Genomic DNA, 27475 nt, shown 5'->3' with positions numbered 1-27475 from the left:
GCTTCCACTGTCTGAACAGCTCCTGGCACAAAGCAGGCACCAAGTAAATATTTGTTAAATGAATAAATGTTGGAGAATCAAGGGAATTTTATCCCCATATGTTTCCCTATTTCCCAAATTTTCTTCAATGAGCACACAAATTTTTAAAATAAAAAGATGAAAACAAAATCACAATAAAAAAAAATTATGAAACAAAAAATCTTGGCCGGGCACAGTGGCTCATACCTGTAATCCCGGCACTTTGGGAGGCCAAGGTCAGAGGATCACTTGAGCCCTAGGAGTTCGAGACCAGTCTGGGCAACATAGTGAGACCTGTCTCTACAAAGAATAAAAATATTAGCTGGGAGTAGTGGCGCACACCCATGGCCTCAGCTACTCGGGAGCCTGAGGTACGGGGATTGCTTGGGCCCAGAAATTTAAGGCTGCAGCAAGCTGTGATCATGCCACTGCATTCCAACCTGGGCAACAGAGCAAGACTCTTAAAAAGCAAAAACCTTGAATTTTATACATTTCAAAGTTGTAAAAGTTCTTAAATATTCATAATACATGTCTATATTTCCCCCTATATCCAGTTAGCAAAGTCCAGGGCTTCTGAATTTTCTTAAATTATAAGCATATCACATCTCCTTACAGAACATAGCACTACATTCTATTTAATCAACACAAATGGAGTCTAGCCGACCAGAGAAAGAAACATTTTCCTAGATCCAAAACTCAAATATTATTTACAAACATAATTTTTTATATAAACTCAACCAAAAAAATACATATATATATAGAGAGATATAAATAGGAAAGTAAAAATTTACCAAGTTCTTCCTGGAACAAATGAATGCACTAATTTTTAATTTTGTTTCTATATTAGCCACACCAACAAATGGCCTCCAAGAGACCAAAAGGCTTTTACATGCTTCTTTCAGTACCCAAGGCCTTAATTTTTTGAGACACATTGTAAAATTACTTTTCAGCAAGAAGACCCATAATATCTCACCGTGACAATTGCAACTGGGTGAAAACCAATTAAGAATCTAAAAATGAGCAAGGAAGGCCTCTGAGCAGCCAAAAGAAATGTTATAAAGGCTGTGCACTAAAGCTCTTAATTTAGGAGGATTCCTGAATATCCTAACTCAGTCTTTCTTCTTTTAGAGAAATTCCAACAATATTTGTAATCTGGTTTCCCAGTTTGCATCAAATTAGATCATCTATATGTAGCACAAACAGGAGAAGGAGAGGAGAAAAAGTAAAAGCTGGCACAATAGTATTGGCAAGGAGTAAAAACCTGAAGAAATAAGGCAGAAGAGCTATAAAATGCAGAAAGACTCAAAAACGCATAGCAGTCTAGAAACATCTGATCTTTGAAGATATCAATGAAATAAACTGTATATTGTCTAACACTACCTGAGCATAATACTTTACTAAGAAAAATATTAAATTATGTTTGAGTAAGTTCAGAAAGGCAATGGAGGTTAAAATTCATTTTTATATCCAATGTGAAGAGTTATAAAAACTAAGTTGCCTACTTCATGGTCCTTTTCTTCATATTCTGGAATACAAGGATACGTGTAAATGTTTACAAATTCAGGTGCTAAGAGTTTTGCATGTATAGCAGTACTTTTGCCATCTGTTTCATTTGGATGTTTAATGATGTCAATCTTCAATGGAAGCTAAAGGTAAAAAAAGCACAAATAAAAAATATATAAACATTTTAATTTTTATGTTAATAAAAAGGGTCTTTAAAGCTAAATAGGAAGCTCACAATAAATTCCTATAAATATGCATATGGTTTAAAAGATATACCAGAATATTAAGAATGGTGATTGTTACAAAACCAACCCAAATTTCTTCCTTGGCATTGTTATTCATGTATTAGGACAACTATTTTCAACCCATTTAACAGAGAATCTTCTCTTAAAGCAAAGCTCCAATGTCATTTTCACTTAAGTTATATTAACTCCAATTCTTTGCATTTCACCATGTGTGCCAAGGACATTTTAATACATCCTATAAACTTTAGGTTTGCCTATTTTATGCCATTTTATTTTATTTTTATTTATTTATCTTGAGATGGACTCTCACTCTGCCACCCAGGCTGGAGTGCAGTGGTGTGATCTTGGCCCACTGCAACCTCCGTCTCCCGGGTTAAGCAATTCTGCCTCAGCCTCCCCAGTAGCTGGCATTACGGGCACCTGCCACCATGCCCAGCTAATTGTTGTATTTTTTTAGTAGAGACAGGTTTTCACCATGTTGGCCAGGTTGGTCTTGAACTCCTGACCTCAAGCGATCTGCCTGCCTCAGCCTCCCAAAGTGCTGAGATTACCAGCGAGCCACCACACCCGGCCTCTTACGCTATTTTAAAAGGAAATGTAAGTTTGGGCAAAAAGCTTCAGATCTAAAATTCAAGTTGAAATTCTGTTCCTTAGACATACTTTCATGTCAAAACTATTATCCTTTGCAGGAAACATCATGATTTTCGGCATCACATTTTCAACAGCACAAATTAAATAATTATCCATTAAAAAATAGTAACAATAGATCTAAGAGGTGTAATCTTTATATCACAAAATTGTCTTCAAAATCATCTTGCCTAAATACTCCCCAATATTTCTGGCACCAAGAAGGGCTGGTTTCGTGGAAGACAATTTTTCCACAGACCAGGGTTGGGGGAGAGGGTTTGGGGATGATTCAAGCATGTTACACTTATTGTGCACTTTATTTCTATTATTATTACATTATAATATATAATGAAATAATTATACAACTCACCATAATGTAAAATCAGCAGGATCCCTGAGCTTGTTTTCCTGCAACTTGATGGTCCCATCTAGGACATGGGAGACAGTGACAGATCTTCAGGCATTAGATTCTCCTAAGGAGCATGCAATCTAGGTCCCTTGTATGCACAGTTCACAACAGGGTTCATGCTCCTATGAGAATCTAATGCTGCCACTGATCTGACAGGAGGCAGAGCTCAGGTGGTAATGTGAGTGATGGGGAGCGGCTGTAAATACAGACGGAAGCTTCACTTGCTCTCTAGCAGCTCACCTCTTGGTGTGCGGCCTGGTTCCTTAGGACCGGTACTGGTCTGTGGTCTGGGGACTGGGGACCCCTGTTGCCTAAGTATTTCCCTTGAAGTTTCATTATTTGTTATAGATGTTGTCTGTAACATGTCTCTATGCAAAAATAATATTCTCTTGGATTTTGTAAATTATATTTTTCTTATTTCACTTTGGCTTTTTTGGTTTAGCTCTCTTTGTAATGCTTATACAAGTACTGCATTCAGCCATGATTATGAAAAAAATGCCAAATCATATCTCCCTTACTATATATAAGAAACCCTCTGGAGATGTGTTCTTGACTTCAGCTTTTAAATGACCTTTTGTTTTATTTGGTAGTTCCCACCATCTCCAAGTTCCCATCCCATGCTAAATAAGTAGGATTCTAGGAATTTACCCTGAGCACACTATTTTACCCTGGAGGACAAAACTATTTTTCTTATGTCTTAAACTGTACATATTTAAAGTGTAGAATCTAATAAGTTTTAACATATGTTAAATTCTTGAATCCATTGCTACAGTCAAAATAATGATTTGCCACTATCAAAAGTCTTCTCATGCCCTTCTTCCTTCTCCTCTCACCATCAACAATTGCCCTCCTCAGGCAATCAGTAATCCACTGCCACTACAGTTTGTACTTTCTAGAATTTTATATAAATGAAATCATACAATATACCCTCTTCATTTGACTTTAGCTAAGAATAATTATTTTGAGGTTCTTCCATGTCGTGTGTGTGTGTGTGTCATTAGTTCCAAAACTATTTTTGAATGGAGCAGCTACTAAATAATTTCAATTTCAAATTTTTTTCTTCCTGGACAATTATGTTGGGGACAGAACAGTACAAATAATACACCCCAGGAGGACCTTGGCCTACAAATAAATTCCTCAAATAGTTTTCAATTAGGGTTTCAAATGCTGTATCTCCTACCCTCCCCGCTTAGGCCTAGCAATCATTTATAAGTTAGGCCCAGTGATCATTTATAAGTTAGGCCCAATTGCTTCTAATCATCAAACCAACTTCTAGTTATGGAAAATTTACCATTTAAGTAGGCAGTTCACAAATGATTTTACATCAGTCTACTTCTGGCTGAACACTACATCAGTGTTTCCTCATGACGCTCGGTCTCAGTTGAAACTACCTTCCCTCTCCCTAGGGTCTCTGAGCACCACATCAGTATTATCTTAGCCCAGGGAAGGTAGGAAGTAAGAAAAGAAAAAAAAGCAGATCATGACAAGAAAAGAAAAAGAAAGCAGATCATAAAAGTGACCTTCTTATATGGCTGATGAGTAAAGCTGAAAATTCCAAAAGTTATCAATATTTCTGATCAGCTAGCTATCTTGGAGGGTATCATTTATATCTAGAACACAGGAGTGTTATTGACAAATTTTATAAATCATGTGCCTAGCCTACTTTTTTAATTATATGATAAAAGAAAAAGCTTTATGAACTAAAGTCTGCAAGCATAATTATGCAAAACCTGTACACAATCCAGGTATTGTTAGTTTTCCACGAGCGTGAGATCTCTCGCATCATAAAACCAAAGCACAGAAACAGATCAAATCATGGAAATCCATGTTTGTGTTCTAGTTCACACATATTAAAAGAAGATTATTTCTTAAATAATGACAGGAGTACAGAGTAACAATAATAGTGTTGACCACACAGGAACAGAAAACCAAACAACGCATGTTCTCACTCATAAGTGGGAGTTCAACAAGGAGAACACATGGACACAGGGTGGGGAACATCACACACTGGAGCCTGTCTGGGGGTGGGGAGCTAGGGGAGGGATAGCATTAGGAGCAATACCTAATGTAGATGATGGGTGCAGCAAACTACCAGGGCACGTGTGTATCAATGTAACAAACCTGCAAGTTCTGCACATGTATCCAAGAACTTAAAGTATAATTAAAAAAGAAAGAAAAAAAATTTGCTTTTTTACAAGCTACAAAAACATTTGCTCTGAGGCTTCGTATGGACATTAAAGCTTAACTGTGTTTAAAAAAAAATATATAGTGTTGACCAGAGGGCAGTCTGAGTAGACATTCTGTTTTCAAACAAGCAAAGAATATCAATCTGCTCTCGAACACCTATGTTTTATAAAAGAGACTTACCACAAATCCATCTGCGCAAGTTTATCAAAATGCTACTGACAAGGAGACCTAAGCATTTTCCCATGGGATTATCAACTTTCCCCAAGAGAGCCTTTTAAATTCTAGGCTCTAAATGCCTATGGCCTAGCAAAGTGTAACCACTGTAACATTGCACCATAGTGCAGTACTCATATGCTTGTGATGATGCTGATGTAAACAAACCTACTGCACTGCCAGTCATATAAAAGCATGCTATACAATAATGTTTAATAATGATAATATAAATCTGTTACTGGTTTATATATTTACTATACTACACTTAATTTTTTTAGTTTTAGAGTACACTCATCCTAATTAGAAAAAAGAAATGTTAACTGTAAAATAGCCTCAGGCAGGTCCTTAAGGAGGTATTCCAGAAGAAGGCATTGCTATCATAGGAGATAACAGCTCCATACATTACCCCTGAAGAGCTTCCAGTGGGACAAGATGTGGAGGTGGAAGAAGACAGTGATACTGATGATCCTGACACTGTGTAAGCCTAGGGTAATGTGTTTGTGTCTTGGTTTTCAACAAAAAAGTTTAAAAAGTAAAAATAAATAAATAATAAAAATAGGAATAAGGTTACAGAATAAGAGTATAAAGAAATATTTTTGTTCAGCTGTGCAATGTGTTTGTGTTTAAATCTAAGTGTTATCACAAGTTTTTTAAAAAGTTTATAAAGTAAAAAAGTCACAGTAAGCTAATTTATTATTGAAGAAAAATATTTTTCATAAATGTAGTGTACCCTAAGTATACAGTGTTTATAAAAACTACAGTAGTGTACAGTAACATCACAGGCCTTCACATTCACTCACAACTCACCACTGACTCACCAAGAACAACTTCCAGTCCTGCAAATTCCATTCATGCTAAGTGCCCATAAAGGATTACTATTTTTATACTGTACTTCTACTGTACTTTTCTATGCTTATATTTGTTTAGATACACTAATACCATTGTGTGCACAACTATGTACAGTATGCAGTACAGTAACATGCTGTACAGATTTTGTAGGCTAGGAGCAATAGGTATTGCCCAGGTGTATAGTAGGCTATACTATGAAGGTTGTGTAAGTACATTCTATGATGTCTGCACAACAGTGAATTTGCCTAACGACTCATTTCTCAGGACACATTTCTCAGGATGTATCCCTGTCACTAGGAGACATATGACTATATTTATGAATACATTCCCTAGACTAAAACTGGGAGGGAATTACTCATTATATTGTCATCCTCCTTTCCCAAGTAGGCTATCTAAAAGCAAATGCTGAATGATTTGTTAAAATAAAAATAAAGTAAAAATTGGAAAGGACATTTTGTAGAGCTGTTATTACTATTAATGTATATTAAAGTATCAAATTTTATACAAGGCCATTAGAATATAAACACTTTAGAAAACTCTGCACAGTCCAGACCATTGAGAGATGGTCAAACACTAATGTCTTGAGTCATTTCTATTAAATGGTATATATTAGACCACTGATTTGGAAAATACCCTCTATTATTAAATATCTATGAAAATATCAGCCCTGTAACTATATTACTGATTATCATTATTATAATATGCAATCCATTTTTTAATACAATACACCTTAGGATAAAATTTTTAATGGAATCCCTTCTTTATGTGGCTATGAGAGAAATGTAAAATAGAATAATTCTACGTATACTTCAAAAACCATACTTCAAAATGTAACATTCCTGTAAGATAATGGGAAACTTGAAAATAATTATTACCCTCAAGTTCTTGTTTTTTCTGAGCAAACAGTGAAGCTCATATTAAATTCCACACTTACTTATTCTTGGCTAGTAAACTTTCCATTAGCCTATACATGTGATTTTAGATGCTGAAGAGACCATGGACTGGCCAAGATGATATAGGCTAAACTGAAATTCAAATAAAATATGAGTGTCAAAATACTCTTCTTACTTCAAATTCAAATGAACTTTAAAATCATCAAAACAAATATTTTAAAATATAGCTACAACTTATTTTTTTTTTACTGGCAAGTTCTCATGAGTCCATGTGTAGAATTTAGTCTCTCTAAAGTCTTACACAGTCAAATTTTATACATTAATTGATTTATTCCTAAAGTTTTGGATAATGTTAGACAAGTTAACATACATATAATAAATTCTTTGATTATGTAGACATGACGTTCTACAGACCTTTTACCTATACAAAAGTAGTCTTGGTAAGCACCAAAAAGTGTAAAGGTAAGCAATCAAATCGGGCTTAAAATCACTCTAATGATAACACAGCCCAGGGAATTGGTCTTAGTTTTTAAATTTTACTTTATTTGCATTTTGGTCAATGAAATCTGCTCCATCCCCATGTATAGGATAAGTCACAAAATCTTAGGTGAAAATCAACTCTAATTCTACTAGAATAGTATTTTCTCAAGGAGCAGTCCAAAGACATGAGTGTTTGGAGCTCCTTCAGGGTGTCTATAAACTTTTTTTTTAGTATTCATAAGTTTATATCACACATTTTTTCCCATGTTGTAAATAAATTAAAATCATTAATGAAAAATTAATTGGTTTCATTAAAAACACCATTTCAGACCCAGAGACAAGAAAAACAAAGAGGTTTAGTAGTCTGTAGGACTAAATTTTCCATAAATACACTTCGTTTTCATGCTAGGAATGATAAATTCCTCTTCAAAATGTTTAATTGTGTGATATTCTTGTTCTTTGTTCAGAAGCCCAAGCTCCTTGTACTCTCGTTTCCAGCCTGCAAACAACCCTCCCACTCTTGTTGTGCCCTGACATGGCCAAACATGTCCAGACATGCCTTATACTATAGCGGACAGACCACTCCTAACCCCTCCTTTTACAAATCGTTCATTTACCCTATTTGGAAAAGTTTAATTCTTAGCCAACTGGAATCAGTTTTGATTGTGTGGTCCAACCCTAGCCAATAAGGGAAGGACACAGGGACAGGAACTGCATTAGGGTTAAAAATCCCTTCCTTCCTTTGTTCGGTGTGCTCTTGTGATCAGGCGCAGCACCCTTCTGCAGAAGTAAATGTGCCCTGCTGAGAAATTTTCTGTCTAAGTGCTAGTTTTTCTTTGCAGCAACAAGCACTTGTTTCTAACAATAACATTATTTATTAAGTTTATCAATTAGAGTAGGTATACATGAGATGTTTTTAAAAAATCTATTTTCATACTTTCAAACAATTAAATTTCTTACTAACCTTCACAAGTGGAATCTGTTCAATAGGTACATTTTCAACTGGAACATAACATGTATAGCAGTAGAACATTCTGGAACCACCACATTTGAGACATTTTGATCTCCCACTTTGCTGAGCTTTTTGAAGAACTTCTTGAGATGCTAAACATAAGTTTTGAAGGGGATCTTCTGAAGCTATGGAAGTAGTTTGTGACTGTTTTGTTTCCACAAATTTTGAATTATTTTCTTCACTTCGTTTGAGAAATATAGGTGGATTGAGAGACATTCTTCATTCAAACCAAAGTTTAACAGCTATTTCTAAAACACATATCATAGGTGCACTGTAAAAAAAAAAAGTGTCAAGAGAAGGAAAAATAAAAACAGAAAACATTTTACTCAGTCTACAAAGAAAATTACTCAATTTAAGTCACAATTGTGTGCTGTTTTAGTACTTATTAAACATGTTTTAAACCACCAAATTGGCACACTTTAAAACATAAGATTAAAAGCAATAAACTCAAAGTTATTTCAAATATAAAGTTCAGGTACTGAGAATCCATTTTTCAAGAACCCTTTTTTGTTCCAGAGATGGCAGTTTTGTTTTCCAGATATTAGGAATGCAATGGTTTCACGTTAATATCAGACAGGGATATATTCAACCCTGTTGGCTCTGACTTTGAATTGACATTAATGAAAAATAGAAGATTCTAGTGGAATTGGCAAAATTTAGTTGGTTATGTTCTAAAAGATATAACCCTCTCCAACTTAAAACACACACTACATATGTGTGAGTGTGTCTGTGTACATGTGTGCATATACATATAAAACTTCATATCCAATAAAAAATAAGAGGCATCTACTACTCATTACAATTTGTAAAATATCCCATAAGGTAAAATATATTATCCTATAAATTTTAAAAATTTACAGAGTAACATTAATGTCCACTTACTCTAAGAATTTGTTTTTTAAAAACATACATCATTCAGATTCTTTAGTACTAGAGAAAAATGGTAAAATAACTTTCCCACTTAATATTTTCTTCAAAGAAGGGTGATGGCTGCCAAAATTGCTATCTGCATACCCTGTAAGGAAGATATCTTTCCAGGGAGAAACAACACTGGTGCCCTATTGATTCGATATGCATTCCACAGCTGTAAAATAATTCTCTTATTATAAAGCCTTCTGGCATTGTGGTTTAACTACGAAGCTCCAGGCACTTTAAGTAGAAACAGCGACAAGAGAAATGCTGTGACTCCAGAAGGAAACATTTTGTGGTCTCCCAAACAGAAAGTGAACAAAAAGTCCAGAGAAACATAAAATACAACATAATTTGCTGAGAAGAAGTTAGTGGCACTAATTTAATTACTCATCAAATGAATTTTTTTTCTTTTTTTTTTTTTTTTTTAAGATTGTAAGTCCCAGTGAGTTTCAGACACAAACAAAGAGATACAAAAACGCCGGTTAGAGTAGAGAAAGGTACTTGCCAAATGTACCCAAGGGGAAAAACAAAATACAGTAAATATTTTTCCTGTGTACTGATTAGGCACAGATTTGCATTTTGGGTAAGAAAGCAGTATTTAAGAACAATGGTCCAATCCCTTGTTCCTGCCTCACAAATAGAAAATCTTACCTACTTCTGACTGCCACTCCAACTCACCTGCCTAAAAATGGCTTTGATCTCTGTGACCATGCCCTCAATGACTGAAAGTGCAGGATATTAAGATGCCCTCTTTTCTTGAGCCTCAGATTCTTTTAGGAATCACATGAAAATATTAAACCTCATTCCTAGAAAATGCATATACAGACACAATATTTTGCACACAATTTCAGGAAGTTTGGAGATCTCCTAGAGTCCATCTACGACCCAGGTAAGGAAGTTCCAAGCTTGGGAAGGGCCGGGCATGGTGGCTCATGCCTATAATACTAGCATTTGGGAGGTTAAGGTGGGAGGATTACTTGAGCACAAGAGTTTGAGAACAGTCTGGACAACAAAGTGAGATCCCATCTCTAAAACAGAGAAAAAAAAAAAGCTTGGGAGGAGATCCTAATGGTCCCCAGAAATGAGAGTTGCAAATGCTCTGTTGGTGTCTCTTTGCTGCACATACGAAGCTAAGTTTCACCTAAACTCTCTTTGGGTTTGTCCTGGTGTTGCCTGAGGTTCTTACAGAGAAACATTTTGAGGCTTTAATAGTCCTGAGTTATTCAGATGATGGGATTCATCCTAAAAAATGAAATTTGATTGGAGTAGCTCAACCTGACTTCATTTCCCTGGGTATTGCAGTAGCTATTTAGTGGGATTGCATGTGCCACTCAAAGGCCCAGGCATAGTGGGACTGAAAAATGCAGTTCCTGTGGATGTCATGAAAGTTACTGTGGTTGCCTGACATTTAACAGAAAACTACTGGTGAGTTTTTGGAGTTATCCTAGGGTGCTCAAAGTGCATTCCTCCTAGAGATACCTCAGAAATATCACTTTGCAGTTCATGGACCTGCTATCCACATAACTAAATGGATATTAGTGAAGCCTTATATAAATAACCTTCCTCTACAAAAATCAACCACCACAAATACCTGTAAGACAGTAAAAGAGAAATGTTTATGGCTCCACCTCTTAGTTCACCTATATACTCTCACTTATGGCTGAGGTGGCCACGTAGAAGAGGCCAGCAATTGTAAATCATGGGCAGCTCCCTCCAGTGGTCTCTGAAACTACATGATCAGAGCATCTGTCCTAACCGAGCCAACAGCCTGCCTCGACTGTGAGAAAATCATTGCAAATGATTTTATTGTAAATGGGGTTATTTAAAATTTTTAAAACATACTTGTTAACATCAAATATGTGCAAGGAAGTACAATTTGAGTCATGTGGGCTAAAAAGACTTAGAAAACATAAAGACTGTTCCTAAGGAACTAACAATTTTAACACCTTGATGGTGCGTCCATCATTCTGGAACTTAAGGCTAAAAATACATTAATTTTTTATTTCTCCTTCTACCCAATTTCCACCCCAAATTAATTATACTCACCAAGTTGCATCTACCTTGTATATAATCCTCTATCTTCACTCTCAAAGTCAGGATTCTAATTCAGTTCCTTATTAACTCATAGATGGGCCACAGCAATGTCTTAAACCTCTTTGAGTACTTATTATTAGTTCCACATATTTGACATGGAAAAATGCATTTATTGTGGAGGTACTTTAATGAATCTATCCCCTCCAGCATTCAACTCTGTAAGAGCAGATTCCTTCCCTGATCTCACCTATTCCTGATTCTTATGCAACAGCAGGAACTCAACAAACACTTGTTAACTAAATCAAAACCATTCTGCAAAACACATCCAGTAAGCATCTCGCTACTGAAGTATCTGACAAACTACCTTTATGGGCCGTCTGCAGCCTAGCACAAGTGGCAGGCTGGCAATTTTTTTTTCTCCAAAATAATAACAGAAAAAGCTTCTACCTCTTCCATTATTGTAAGCTGACTCACCTCCCAATGGAACACTATACAGACTCCCCTGTCGTATACTGTGGACCAATTCAGTATTAGAAAAAAACCACTTCAAATTTTCTTTAGAGTGTATTTAAGAACTTGGTCACATAGGACCTACAGGTCCAACATTCATTTTTCATAATCCAAGGTAGTAGTACCCTTTTTCATATAGGATCAATGGCCTCTCCCACACCACCCGCCATATGGTAACAAACTGTCTTGCCTTCGTTTTCATGGTGCATTGGGTTAGTCCTTACATGCTGCGATCTAAAGTATTGATTTTACCATCCAACTTTGTGGGCCTGGCGACTGAAAATGTTAATATACTTCCTTATTTGTCCTACATTCCCAATAAATAATTTAGACGTAAGAAACAGGCTCTTTTGCTTATTATGTAACCACAACCTCAATATTTTAAATACACTGCATGGCATCACTAATTCTACGTCTGTACTACGCTTCCCCTTCCGTGATAACCAAACCCCCACAAACCACTCCAAATACTAAAAATAAAATAAAATAAAAGTATGGGGTTCCTAGGGAACTGACTTTGCCAGGACATACTTTTCGTTGGGGCGGAATGCACCGAAAATCATTGGTAGGAAAAATAATTTTTTTTTTTTTTTTTGAGGAAAAATTTGGAAACCTTTTTCCCAAAGGGCCCGCAAGATCCTAAAAAAAGCAAGAGACCGCGCAGGGACCGAGGATCCCCCTCACAGGCTACACCCAGCGCGACCTCCGCTAGGGTCCTGACAAAGAATGCCCACTTCCCGCGGCCGCACCTCTGGGGCCAGACCACTGGTCTCCAGAGAGGCGCGGGGACCTCCACCAGGGATCGGAGTGGTACTCAGACCTGCACACCCGCGAGTCCTCGAACAGCTCCACAAACCTCCAGCTCCGCCCGAGCCCGAGCCACGCGTCGGGCCGTGATCGCGCACGGACCAGACGGAGCGCTTTCCCGGAGACACCAGAGGGAGGAGCCAGGCAGTTACTAGCGTCGTTGCTAAGGCCGGGGCCGCGCACGCCGCACACCGCGCGGCTTAAGCAACAGGCTGGGACGACAGCGGGGCGGGGTTAGACGGGAAGTTCCGCCTCAGCCTCTCACTCAGCGGCGGTGTCGCACTTCTCCCGAGAGGCTCCGGCGAGGGGCAGGGCTGCGTTCGTCCGGGACCCGCCTCAAGCCTCGCAGCCTTTCACCCAGTTTCCTCCCGATTCTTGCTGGGACAACAAAATTGGGAAGCGGTTCTCGAAACATACCCTCAAGGCGTAGTTGCAGTGAGTTGTGAAGAAATGTTAATCCCAGAGAAAAGTTTGCATTTTGCCCACCTCAAAGATATTTTGGTTGTGAGAACTTGCTTACATTACTCTTTCGTGGCTATATCAATATCATTATTTCGTGTGCTGTGTGGTGATGAAAGCTATTAGAAAAATCATTTGTATCTTTATGATTTAGTTTGCATAAAAACACGCATATAAAGAGTACTTTGTGTTTTTCCACTTTGAAGTATAATATGTGGATAAGTTATTAGAACATTTGTCCGTGCCTCTCCCCAAACAATGCCCAAACGGAAGTGCACTCTAACAACTAAGATTTTAAAACACAATGGTCAAATGTTGAGCAATGTTTTATTGACTACTCTGAACTTATCAAGTGGTAGATAAAGGACATTACAATGTCCTAGAAGTGCTCACGATACCAGGTAAATTAAAGCATGTTAAATTCAAGTACAGAAAATGCAATATTCTTACTACTGAGATAAAAAATGGAATTTAATAAATTACAGGAATTTCAAGAAAGCTGAGGATGGAGTGATCAATAAAGGCTTCTTTTTCGGACTTTGGTAAGGCCTTGAAGAATGATTTAGGTTTAGGACAGTGTTTTTCAACTGGAAAGGGGATTGTGTGGGACCCATTAGTGGAGGTCTTTACCCATTTGTAAGCAAGGAAATCTCTTTAAACTTAAAAAAAAAAAAAAGAAACAGTATAGATTGGAAATATCAGCGCATGTAAGTAAATTCAGTGTTACTTAGTAAAGTACTGCTTTATGGAGCTTTTAATTGTATATATGCGTGTATGTGTGCACTAGGGCTTGTTTGTAAAATGTATTTCTTACTGTATTTCAAACCCTAAAAAGTTTGAAAGCCAGTGATTTAGGGAGAAAGGTGAATTTTCTGGGTAGGGAAAGTAGAATAGCAAAGTCTATAAGCCAAGAATAATTCACAACCATTTTCCTTTTTAGTTTAACTCTAAATTTTATCAAAGTAGTTAAATTGCACAGATTAAAAAGCAAATAATACTACTTGTTAGATTGAGCATTGGGTTGCTATCGTATGTAATAAATTACTCCAAAATATGGTGGCTTAAAACAACCATTTTATTATGTTCACAGGTGGTGTTGTCAATAGGGCACAGTCATCAGCTTTTCTTTGGTAACTCAATTAGAAAGACTAGAGTGGGCATGCTAGCAGAGCTTCTGTAACTATATGGCCGGGGCTTCCTCACAGTGTGGCAGCAAGGTAGTCAGACTTCTTAGCTTAAACTCGGAGCTCCAAAGGGAGTGTTGCAATGAACAAGGCAAAAATTGCCTGACCTTTTCTGACCTTGCCTCAAAAAGTAACGCGGTGCTACTTCCCTCACTTTCTTTTGCTTACAAATGTGTCAAAGTCCTGTTGCATTTTAGGAAAGGAGACATAGATCCCTCTTCTCAAAGGATTGGCAAAGAATTCTTGTCCATGTTTTAAAACCAGCATAGTGAATTTACTTCTGTAACAGAAAACCCCAAAATATCGGTGGTTTAATACACTTTTTTTTTTTCCTCACAAAAGATCCATTGTGGCTATTTCTAGTCAGACGAAATGTTAAATTGAAGGCCAGATGTTTTTATTTTTAATGGTTCTGCTGCCTTCTAGGACTAGCTTGTTTGACAAGAAAAAGCATGGCAGATTACCCAAGGTTAACTCTAAAAATGACATGTATCAATTTGGCCACATTGTGTTGGCCAGAGTTTAGTCCCAAGGCCCCCACTTTAACTGCCGGGGATCCTGAGAAATGTAGAGAAACACACACATATTGGTGAGCACTAACAGTTTGCCACATTCTAGGTTAAAGAAAACCCTGTAGTACCCAACCCTTCTACTCTATTCTCAATTCTTCTCACCAAAGGAAAATTCAAGTCTTTTAAATATTTCATCTGTTACCCCCATGTCTAAATATACTTACATTGCAGTTTCTTGATTTTCCAATTTCAGACATTACCCATTGACTTTCTCCTATGGAAGGCAGTGATAAAGGTCTTTTGTAACAACACCACCTCCAAGTGTGTGAACATTCCCTCTCTACCTCATACACTCTTCTTTTCCCTTCACCTGTCAACAGTGATATCATAGGCTTTGGCTAAATCAACATTTGGTGTTATCACTACTGTCTAGGTAAATGTCATTCAACCCCAAGGCACATGGTATACTAAGATCGCATTAACTTTTAATACAACTTTTTACTTTCCTTTCTCTTAACTGCCATTTTAAGTGTATTATTTATCTGTTCTCAAACACTGGCAAACTGCTAAAGCATCACAGTGAAATACATCAGTTAATCCAGTAGTTTTTTTTTCCTTACAGATACTCTTCCTACAGCGTTACAACCTTTAGTTTATTTAGGATTGCTGGTTTCTCCAACATAATACTGCTCTCCTGTGTGTTAGATCCCTTGTTTCCTTTTTCTTTGTTTAATCCCTTTTTAAAAATGAACTACATTCTCTAATACCTTCTTGGAAAAAGGTAAATAGGAGTGTAGTAGATAGAATAATGGCCCCCAAAGATGTCTATATCCTTATCTCCAGAACCTGTTGATATTTTATCTTATATGGCAAAACAAACTGCATATGTGATTAAGGAGATGGGCTAAATTACCCTGGATTGTCTGGGTGGCTGGACATAATCAAAGAGTTCTTAAGAGAGGAAGACAAGATGTCAAGAGAGGAGAAGACTCTACACTGCTGGCTTTGAAGATAGAGGGAGGAGCTCTGAGCAAAGGATAGCAGGTGACTGCTAGAAGCCCCCTTTGTCACAAAAAGATCTTCTGGGAGAAAAAATTATGTGTGTTAAGCCATTGATATTTTGTGTTTTTTTTGTTACACAAGTAAATTTACTATGCTGGGCGACAAGAGTGAAACTCTGTCACACACACACACACACACACACAAAACCATGAAAGGAGCATAGCCCTGCAGACCCATTTCAGATTCCTGACCTCTAGACCTGTGAAATAATAAACTTTGTGATTTTTTAAGCCACTTTGTTAGTTGTTACAGCAGCAATAAGAAACTAATATGAGATGAATTTTTTTTTTAGTATCTTGCAAATCTGAAAAATGCCACACATTTAATTGATGCTCTGTTTATATTTAAATTTACAGATTGAAAGTCATTTTCCTGGCATAATCCTCTAAATTATTGTTTTTTTATCCTCTGATTCTTGTTTACTTTAACATTTTTGTTCTAGTTTCTAGAAGATTTCTTCAGCTATTTTTCACTAGACTGTTGTTGAATAATTTATATCATATTTGTACTTTGCATTTTTTCTTATTCTGTATTCATTTATAACATGCAGTTTTGGTTTCAGGGATGCATTATCTTATTATAGCTCTCTCTGAGTCTTAAAGACTTTTTTGAAGTTTCCTTCTGTTCCCCACATTGTCTGTATATGCCTAGATTTTATTTTTAGCCACTCGTTTGGATTTCCATTTTTTAAAAATATTTTTTATTTCACAATTAGTCCATAAATAATAATCTATACCTTTCTATCCATTTTGAAATACAAGGATTAAAATGGTGATAGAAAGCCTCATGGTGTCTGAACGGGAATTGTCAAGCATTCAGCTTCATAGTAGAGCAAGGTTTATCATTGGAAGTTTCTCAAACATTTAAAGAAGAAAAGGGACCAATAAAGATAAGAATAAATCAATGAAATTAAAAACAAATGTGCGCTAAAGAAAAGCAACAAGGCCAAAACTGGTTCTTTGCAAAGATTAATAAAATTGATAAGCCTTTAGATAGACTGACCAAGATAAAGAAAAGTACAAATTTCAGAAATGAAAAATGAAACATCACCACAGACACTACAGATTGTAAAGATAATAAGAGGATATTAAGAATAAATATTTATATCAAAATACTTGACATTTCAATTTTTCTTGAAAGATAATTTACCAAATTAAGAAGTAATAGAATAACTGAATGATCCTATATTAATTTTGATAGCTTATATCTGTATTAGTCTACCTAGGATGCTGTAATAGAATACCACAGAGTAGATGACTTAAACAACAGTAGTTTATTTTCTCACAGTTTTAAAGGCCAAAAGTCCAAGACCAAGGTGCCATCAGTGTGAGTTTCTAGTGAGGCCTCTCTTCCTGGCTTGTAGACCACTGTCTTCTCACCATGTCCTTACAAAGCCTCTTCTCTTATATAGACAGAGCATCAGTTAAGTGTGTGGCATTTTTCACATCTGCAAAATGCTAAAAAAAAAATCACTCTTTCTCCTCATATTAGTTTCTTATTGCTGCTGTAACAAACAGCCAACAAGCAAAGTGGCTTAAAACAACACAAAGTTTATTATTTCACAGTTCTAGATATTTTCACAGATAAAATATCTGTGTGTATATGGAGAGAGAGTATAAGCAAGCAAGCTCTCTGGTGTCTGTTCTTATAATGACACCAATCATATTAGAGCCCCACTGTTTTAGTCTCTTTTAACCTTAATTGTCTCCTCAAAGGCTCCATCTCCAAATAAAGTCACATCTTGTTATAAGTGTTAGGGCTTCAACATATGAATTTGGGGTGGGGGCATGATTAGGTCCATAACAGTATCCTTAATTTAAAACTCCCCCATAATTTCAGGTTCAGGTTCAGGGAACATAACTAGCAGTGTCCACCAAACATTTAAGGAAGAAAGGAAGAAATAGTACTGATCTTTCAGATTTTAAGTTCTTTCAGATAATAGAAAAAAATAGAGGCATTTCCCAACTCATTTTTTTTGAGACCATAATAGCCTTAATTCCAAATCTTCACATTATAAGATAGAAAAATTCAGGCCAATCTTTCTTATAAACATTATAATAGCTTATATTATTAGCCTTCCCTTGTCCATTTCTTGTTATATGCATGTCGTTTGTCATATGACGTAGTAGAACCTCCAGCTTCATGAGCAGAATATATTTTCCAGCCCCTCCTCCCCTGCTGCTTTCTTGGTGCGTTAGTCCGTTCTCACATTGCTATAAAGAACTACCAGAGACTGGGTAATTTTAAAGAAAAGAAGTTTAATTGACTCACAGTTCCACAGGCTGTACAGGAAGCATGGCTGGGGAGGCCTCAGGAAACTTACAATCATGGCAGAAGGTGAAGGGGAAGCAGACGCGTCCTACATGGCTGGAGCAGGAGGAAAAGAGTGAAGGGGAGGTGCTACACACTTTTAAACAACCAGATCTCATGAGAAGTCTATCACAAAACAGCACTAGGGGGATGTTGCAAAATCATTAGAAACCACCCCCATGATCCAATCACCTCCCACCAGGCCCCACCTCCAACACTGGGGATTCCAACAGTTCAACGTGAGATTTGAGTGGAGATACAGAGCCAAACTATCTGACTTGGTAAAAGTCAGAAGTGAGGTTTGTGGGTGAGGGGAAAGGGATTGTTTGGCTGAGTCATTTATTTTTGCATTTGGGTGTCTTTCATACCCCAGTTTGGTCGCCCAACTCACATTGATGCCTAAGACCCAGCTGATTTCTCTTCATTTCCGCAAAGTTACTGTACCATGGCAGGCCAACGAACATGTCAAAGGAGGAGCAGCAGAGCTGGCCCCAGGGTAAGGAAGCTTCCACAGCTTTATGTTCACTTACAAAGGTTATATTTCTCTTGGAATTTCAGGTAATCAGGGCTCCCAGGTAGAGCTGGCTTTGTCACTGAAACACCAAGGGTTTGGTCTAGGTCTTAATGCTTGCTGCACAGATGGCCAATCACTGAGATGAGTATTGCCAAGGAAGAAAGCTTTAATAGGGTGCTGCAGCTGAGGAGATGGGAGATCAGTCTCAAATCCATTTCCCTCACTGACTAAAATTAGGGTTTTATATAGCAAGGAAGAAATGTAACCATGTGTGGGAAAACAGAAATTAGGGAGTGGTGGTAAGAAGGAGGAGTTGGTTAACAGGAAACAGGTGGTCAGTTAGGCAATCATGATGGGTGATGGTGAGGAGTCTAGAGGCTAATTGTCAAGATATAGTGATTTGGTATGTTTTAGTTCCTTGACACTATCTGGGAGTCCTGATGGTTAGTTTTCTGGGAAAGGAACTCAGATAAGACCAATGTAATTTTCTCAAGTTTTAAGACTAGAAGGGTTAATTTCTATATTTATTTAAAGAAACCATAAACATTAGTTCTATGGGACAATTAGGCTTGTTTTTAGCTTCATGGGTGTACAACTTCTGCAGTTGCACAGGGCCTTATGCTGAGAAGTACATGCATTTGGTTTAATGCTCTGATGTTATTATCTTCAAACTCAATAATTTTGAACAAGGAACTCTGAATGTTTACAAGTTATTTAACTGGTCCTGCCTCCTGGCATTCACCACTTTTCACTAACCCCATAGAAAAATATGATTTTTTTTTGTCCAAGTTTGTCTTATTATTATTATGGAAGTGTAGGTGTTTTATATCCTTCTACATCCTACCAAAAGTAGAAATCTGTTTAATTTATACCTTACCTTATTTTAATTTTACCCCAAGAGAAACATGGAATTTTTGAAATTAGTTAGAACTTCACTATGCAAGTTTCACTTTCTTCACTTTTCTAATTCCCTTTAATTTAAATGTGCATATTATTTTTGGTGCTTTGTGCTTAGAGTGGTTTGACAGCCATTACAAGAAAAAAAAGTCAATACTTAAATTGTTTTCATTAAGTTTGATTCTGTATATTTGTAAATGTATTGTGAGTTCCTTCTAGCCAAATTGCTATACCCATGAAGCTAAAGATATTATATGGTGAGTATTTTTCTGTCTGTAAGCCTTTTGCATATACCATCTCTCATATCTCTCATTCTTTTCAATTTGACTAGCTCTAGAGTTCTGTGTTTCCCATAACATGTTCTTCACATCTCTATGCATCTTTGCTTCTGTCTAAACATTTGCTTTCCTTTTTTAAATTTTTATTTTTAATTTTTAAGGGTACATCATAAGTATATATATATTTATGGCATACATGAGATAATTTTTGATACATACAATATATAATAATTATATCAGAGTAAGTGGGGTATCCATCATTTCAAGCATTTATCACTTATTTATGTTGTAGACATTCCAATTATACTCTTTTATTTATTTTAAAATGTGCAGTAAATTATTGTTGACTATAGTTAGCCAGTTGTGCTATCAAATATTAGATCTTATTCATTCTCTCTAGCTGTTTTTATTTGTCCGTTTGTATTTTAGAGAGAGTCTCACTCTGTCACCCAGGCTGGAGTGTAGTGGCACAATCTTGGCTCACCGCAACCTCCGCCTCTGGGGTTCAAGCGATTCTCTCACCTCAGCCTCTCGAGTAGCTGGGACACCTGTCTAATTTTTTTGTATTTTTATAAGAGACGGGGGTTTTACCATGTTGGCCAGGCTGGTCTCTTGTACTGTTGACCTCAAGCAATCCACCTACCTTGGCCTCCCAAAGTGCTGGGATTACAGGTGTGAGCCACCATGCCTGGCCACTCTGTTTTGTTTTGTTTTGTTTTACCTTTTTTTTAAATTTTTTATGGAGATTGGCTCTTGCTGTGTTGCCCAACCTGGTCTCAAACTCCTGGGCTCAAGCAGTCCTCCTGTCTTGGCCTCCCAAAGTGTGCTGGTATTATAGGCATGAGCCACTGTGCTTGACCCTAACCTATATTTTTGTACCCATTGACTATACCCACTTTCCCCTCACTTCCCACTACCCTTCTCGGCCTCTGGCAACCATCATTCTATCTCTATCTCCATGAGTTCAGTTGTTTAATTTTTTGACTCTCACTAAATACTCATTTTCTATAATGGTAGTCACATACACTCTTTATCTTCTTCTTGTATTATCAGTTATATATTTTCTTATATTCATCATATATTTAGATGAATGAAATATCCCCCAACTCAAATATGTAATTATTTTTTAGCATTTTTTTCTAAAACATGAACTTGTGATTCTGTAATCTTGAACACTTTATATATTGATATGAAATATGTGTTTTAATAAATAAAAATGTACAATCTTTTCAGTGATATCATCATGGATATTAGGGTATTAGACTTCTGAATTCCTCTTATTTTTGCCTTCTCACTGGATTTTCATTCTCTAGAAGTATTTTATTATTTTTCAAGTACCTATATATTTCTGACATTCATCTACTCATTTATGCTTTAATTTATGCACACTGCGGGTACTTATTATGCATTGACTATGAACCAGCCACTGTGTGAAATTTAGAAAATTCAGCCATGATTCACATATACACCATGGAATACTATGCAGCCATAAAAAATGGTGAGTTCATGTCCTTTGTAGGGACATGGATGAAGCTGGAAACCATCATTCTCAGCAAACTATCGCAAGGACAAAAAACAAACACCGCATGTTCTCACTCATAGGTGGGAATTGAACAATGAGAACACATAGACACAGGAAGGGGAACATCACACACTGGGGCCTGTTGTGGGGTGGGGAGAGGTGGGAGGGATAGCATTAGGAGATATACCTAATGTTAAATGACGAGTTAATGGGTGCAGCACACCAACATGGCACATGTATACATATGTAACAAACCTGCACGTTGTGCACATGTACCCTAAAACTTAAAGTATAATAAAAAAATAGCCTTTCCAAGGAATTGGCAGGCTACAAAATAAACATACCAAATTAAAAAAAAAAAAGAAAATTCAGCCATGATTGCACCATAGTTTCTGTCCTCATAGAGATAATCTGCTGTATGTTACCATGGAGAAAACTTTGGGGGATAAGAAAGGCTTGATGGACAAAGTGACTTTTAATTTGTTATTTGAAGTAAGAGTTAAATAGGCCAAGAAAGGATTGGAAGAAGAGGGTTTGGGAAAGTGAGACTTCTGGGCAGAAGGAAGAATGTAGGCAAAGTCTCTAAGGCGAAAAGGAGAAAGTTGTGGTCTGGATTAAAATTAGTTTGTGTAATGTTGAATACATTTTGAAATCACAAAGAAACTACTAAAAAATGTGATTTTTATCTATTAGACTGAAATATCCAAACATTTAAATTTATTTTAACTATGTAACTAGTTAACTTTTTAAAATACTTTATCAGCAAGAACATATTATATTTTTGGCTCTGGATTTATTATAGAGGCTATCCGTGATAGCCCAAAATATCTTGGAACTCTTTTAGGAATCTGAAATGAGGACCTAAAGCAAGATTCATGTGGAGTTTTTCTCTAGGGCTAGTGTATAAGAGGGAAGCCTATTACAAAATTTGGTTTGGAGGCTAAGAACTTAAACATTTATGTGTGTCCCTTTTCAAAGTGGAGGGATGGTATAAAGTGAGCATTTTATGATATCTTACTGCTCTGAAAATGATAAATAGAGTATCATTTTATTTAAGTAAATTATTTGTAAATATTATGAACAGTCTAGTGAGTTTATGGCAATGAACAATGTTGATATTACTTTATTAGAAAATGCAAGAACCTCCAAAGAGCATTGAAGAATTCTTAAAGTTTCAAAATTGGGTGAGTAAAGCATCTTATTTTATGTGCCATTACATCATTTTAAAATATCAGTTATGGAGATTTAGAAGGCTTAGAATAAACTTTAAGACTAGAAATTTCAGAAATATGTTTCAATGAGGAAAGTGTGTATATAAATACTTATGTCCTTTGAGTAGGCTCTATGTTGTAGTCTTTCCCTCTTGTCAACATTCTATTCTCTTTTTCACATTAAAAAAATTCTAGCCCTATACAGACATTTCTATATACTTTTGTTATTGTAAGATTTTTATCTTATGTATTTACACCTTAAAGAATATCCAACAGTTATGCTTACTTATCTCATTTATTTATGCACCACACCTGAGACAGGTAATTTGTAGAGGTGTTACATCAATATTCCTTGATTATTGAATCAGAGTGAAAAATTCAAAATGTGTTTTCATGTTGAAAGTTCAGTTTCCATTGTTATGCATAACTACTGACTTCGCCTGGGATTATTGGACTTGCTAAGTCTTCCCTTGGATCCATGCACCTGCAAGTGTGAAGGTCATATTTGTTTTGCATTGAGGAATGTCAAGTAAGGGCCAGAATAAAGATGTCAGTATAGAAAACAGAAAAAAGGTGGCTTTTTAATGAGATATGTTTGTATTTTGAGTGGGTTGGAATATAAATAATTTACATTTATTTATGCTTAAATGTAAATAGTATTTGCTATGATTAAACTGGTAACAATGTAGTTTCAGAAATATCTACTTTTAAATATCTATCTTCTGTTTTTATATTTGTTTAGATAAATTTTTTTTTTTACTTTCAATGTTTTGGGAAAGGATTGCGCTCAGATGAAAACATTCTTAGTCATAAAAGTTTACTTCAGTCACATGCTGTATCTAAGTATGTTGAAATACTTTTGGAACAAACTTTTTGTAACTATTTTGATTTAAATAATGATGCAAATGTGCTGCAGCCTAATGACAATGTTTAAGGACTTTTTAATGTTTTAAGTTTTAAGTTAAAATTAAGCTAAATTCAGCAAATAATGGAGACTGTATTATTATACATGTTTGAGGACCTAGGATTTTAAATAAAAAATTCTAGTTATTTGAAGTAGTAAATATGTTATCCCTTTGCTTAAATTGAGAATGATACCAATCAAATCAAGATAATGGGTTTATGCCAGCTCTTCACTAAATACAGGATAAAAATCAAATCAAACCATGTCTTATTAATAGTATGTCAGTAGTATCATCTTTGTATGCAAAGGATATATTTATATTTGTATTCAAAGGCTATATTTATAGCCTTCAAGTTTTATCAGGTAGCATTTGATAAAACAACATATCCATTTGTATCATTTTGTCATTTATAGGTTTCTCTGTAAATCTTTTCATATTGTCTGAATTTCCCAACCAAATACTCATATTCTGTAGTTATTTTTTATGGTTTGACTATGTTTATACTTGCCAAACTATTGGATATTTGAAAATATTCAGGAATAAAATGACTAGATGTTTAATTTTTTGTTTGCTATACAAAGTCTTTGTCCAATAGACAATGGTAGAAAAGTAGTGACTGCCATGAATTCATTTAAGAAATATTTTTGAACACCTGCTATGTGCCAGGCACATAGATGCTTAGGATATATCAGTGAATAAAAACAAGCAAAGATGCCTGCCCTTATGGAGCTATTATTCTTTTAGAATTGAATCATATTATTAATCCAAGCTCTGCTGTTAACTAGCATTATAATAGTACTTGCAACCTACATGTTAGCTACTTGTTTCTCTTGTCTTCTACTTAATCTTTTATCATATCATCTAAAGTCCTCTCTTTTTTGCCAGTTCCTACCATTTCTATCTTTTTTGGTAATTTTAATATTTTATATCATCTACTCCTCTCTTTCACCTCTTCCTATCTCCTGTTGTACTTCTGTGTATCTTTTTGTCTTCAATTGTTTTTATCCTCTCATTTCTCTATTGATCATTTCCCACATTCTCTTCACTGCATCACAATTCTATTTCTAGTTTTATTTTTATAAAAATATTTTTATGTTTTTATAACATCTTCTTTTTCTGCTATTGTTGTATCAGTGTCAGCTCTCTTACTTATCCTATTCATTCACTCATTTAGTTATTTCTGTTCACTACGCACTATTTGCCAGATATTTTTCTGGGCACTGGAGTTACAGCAATGAACAAAGACAAAAGATTCTACTCTTAAGGAATCTACATTATCTTCCCCCTTTTTGTCTCATTTCTCTTTACTGTCACACTTTTAAAAATTCTTTTTGGTTCTTCAAGTACTAAAGTGTTGATTCCAATTTCTTCCATATTTATATATTATACTTTTGATTTTTCATGTTATTTATTTCTTATTACATTTTTTCTGTGTCCATGCAACTTTTATCTGGTAGAACTTTAATTCATCTTCTCTTAGTTCATCAATGTTAATTTTTGTTAACAGGCCTGTTAGATTCGTAATCTATATCTGGAGAGTACTCCATGCTATGATTTTTCCTAGAGGATCAAAATTATTTTATGATAGAGAAAATAATAATTTCAATCCCCTTCTGTTTTTTGAGGGAATAGCCTGATTTATTTGCTTATTTGTTTATTCATTTATTTATTCATTAATCCATTTAAATCCTTATATCAAAGCTTAATATAAAGGAAAAAGAGCTAAATAATAGTCACTTTTCCTACTAATTCTAGTCATGCTTCTTATTTCTTACCTTCTGTTTGATACTTCAGCATTGTCTCTTGGGCTTTGGGACATGGGTGAAGACTTATCCATATATTCAATAAAAAAAAATTCCTCTCTAAACTCCACGAGAGCCCTTTTGTCTGTCTACTCTCCCTTCTCCATCTCTAGTTTTGTATTAGCATATAATAATTTGTGCTTCTGCCACTGCAAAAGTTAATTGCTATAATTAAAATAAACATGACAAATACATAGCCAATTCTTGCTTCACTGACCCTGTTTTAAATAAGATAAATGTTCTTCTTACTTATCACTAAGGACCACAGTGCTATAATTTAGAATTTAACTCCTTAGGGAACAAAAACTTCTAGTCCAATTCTTTTGTTCTTTTGGGATTTGAATACATATATTTACTTTTAATTAATATAATCACCATAGACTCTGGATGCTCATACTCTAGTAGTAGTGTTGATTTTCTTTCTGGCAGTATGAACTGCCTGACAGCTAATCTGCCTGTTAGCTGCTAGTTGACTCGATTTACCTTTTTAGGTCTGGCCACAAAATTTATTTTTTAGATAACACTCTATTCAAGAGGTATCTTATTGAAGGCAAAATATAAAGGAATAAGGAAGGAAAGTAATAGAGAAATGAGATGGGGAAAATAGATTATCATCTGCTACAAGATATGATCTACTCCAAGATAATCATCTGGTATCCATTTAATAATACAGCCACAAAGAATTAAAAGAATTTAAAAATCACCTTCTTTATATTAATGGCTTTGGGACACCAGTCTATCCCTTGATTACTTTGGTGATGTAGAGAAGAGAGAGTCTCATTAGCCTTATGGAATTTTTGGAAACTTTATTCAGCTCATAATATTTCAATATCTTGGGGAAAAGGATTGTGATATAACAATTCTGACATAAAGAATACATTTTCATAAAGATTTGTACATATTATAACATCTTTTCAAATTCCTTTTAGCCTCTTCCTTCTCCCTCAACTCCCCTAACAATAGCAACACATGACTCATAAGGAGTGTGTTTTCAAATGTGGCTGCCATTCTAAATTGACAGTGTTGGTCTTCAGGGATTTTACCCTGTGACCTTCTCTTATTCTTCAAAATCTTTTAAATTTTTGACACAGTTTTCCAGATTTCAATGCTGGAAAACTTTCCCAAGTGGCTATGCGTCTTATTTAAGATACACATTTACAGGATTTGGAAGAGAGCACTTAACGTATTTATATAGCACTCTTTTTTTCAAAATGACAGGGGGACCTTTTTGGAAAAGTTTTGCAGTGTTAAGCACTGGGTATTATTTTCATATCTTACTATTAGCACAGTTAATAAGTGAACACATGTATGATGAGTTTAGGATTGCTTTTAAAGGAAGAAAAAAGGAGATGGAACAGATCAAGGTGGGTTTGAAATTCCTGATCTGCAGACCTCAGATTTCTTCCCCTTAAGCTAAGGCCCCAGTGTATTTTACCCAAACTGCATTGCAGAGTTTCATCCTACACAAGTCTCCCACCATCCCAAAAAGTATTCTCTTATTCATAAACTTTTAATTATGTTGACTAACTTTCTTTGTTTTGCTATTATTTGGCTATATTAAAAGATCTTGTACTTAGATTTGCAAATATTAATGTTGTGGTTCCACTTCCCTTCTCCTTCTCTTCATTTCCCTTGTTTCCTTTTCATTCCATCTGCTTCGTTTCCTAAACAATTTAGTATTAAAGCCATTTGGTGGCCAAAACAAGGCAGGCTTCCACATTGAGAAAGAAGGGTTTGCTTGGTGGCCCAGAGCAAGATTTCTGAGCCCAACAATGGTGAGGAGGATGTCCATGTGACACCACAGGTATCAGAATCCAAGGGAATGATGATGATATTCACACATAAAGGGAGAAGAGGAAGGTAGCCTTCACTCTGATGTGGGAGGTCAGAGATCAAGTGGGGGTAAGGAGGATGTCCTCACAGAATTGGCAACCTAACATGGGATATTGGAGCCCAAGTAGTATGAAAAGGATATCCACGTAGGGAGGAGTCTGGGAGCAAATATGAGAGATTGGTTACATAAAAGGATTGATCAAATAAGTAAATATATTAAAGATAATGGTATCTAGGTTTTTAATTGTTAGGGATGGCAATTATAATATGGAAAGAGAGAAAACTAG

The 27475-nt window shown here is 35.8% G+C and overlaps 2 protein-coding genes across 17 annotated transcripts in view; one reads left to right on the top strand and one right to left on the bottom strand.

Moving 5' to 3' along the window:
- DTWD1 (DTW domain containing 1) overlaps positions 1-12953 on the bottom strand; it is a 33641-nt gene extending 20688 nt beyond the window's left edge. For 2 of the 12 annotated variants that reach the window (XM_063698991.1, XM_063698997.1), the window contains exons 1-3: positions 12749-12903; positions 8389-8707; positions 1521-1664 (exon numbers count right to left, since the gene is read on the bottom strand). In XM_063698991.1, the coding sequence (XP_063555061.1) occupies positions 1521-1664; positions 8389-8652 (408 nt within the window). In that variant the 5' untranslated portion in view covers positions 8653-8707; positions 12749-12903. Of the gene's footprint in view, positions 1-1520; positions 1665-8388; positions 8708-11394 lie in introns of all 12 variants that reach the window. The other 10 variants (XM_063698990.1, XM_063698996.1, XM_055362975.2 and 7 more) reach the window with 9 other exon arrangements.
- The window catches only part of FAM227B (family with sequence similarity 227 member B), a 284908-nt gene continuing 270356 nt past the window's right edge, over positions 12924-27475 (top strand). Inside the window, exons 1-4 of one of the 5 annotated variants that reach the window (XM_055362963.2) lie at positions 12961-13134; positions 13644-13700; positions 18600-18722; positions 22568-22621. In XM_055362963.2, coding sequence (XP_055218938.1) covers positions 18672-18722; positions 22568-22621 — 105 coding nt within the window. In that variant the 5' untranslated portion in view covers positions 12961-13134; positions 13644-13700; positions 18600-18671. Of the gene's footprint in view, positions 13204-13643; positions 15899-18599; positions 18723-22567; positions 22622-27475 lie in introns of all 5 variants that reach the window. The other 4 variants (XM_063698983.1, XM_055362964.2, XM_055362965.2 and 1 more) reach the window with 4 other exon arrangements.

This window comes from Gorilla gorilla, chromosome 16 (assembly GCF_029281585.2).
Source record: "Gorilla gorilla gorilla isolate KB3781 chromosome 16, NHGRI_mGorGor1-v2.1_pri, whole genome shotgun sequence".
Lineage (NCBI taxonomy): Eukaryota > Metazoa > Chordata > Mammalia > Primates > Hominidae > Gorilla > Gorilla gorilla.
This window is presented reverse-complemented; position numbering and strand designations above follow the sequence as displayed.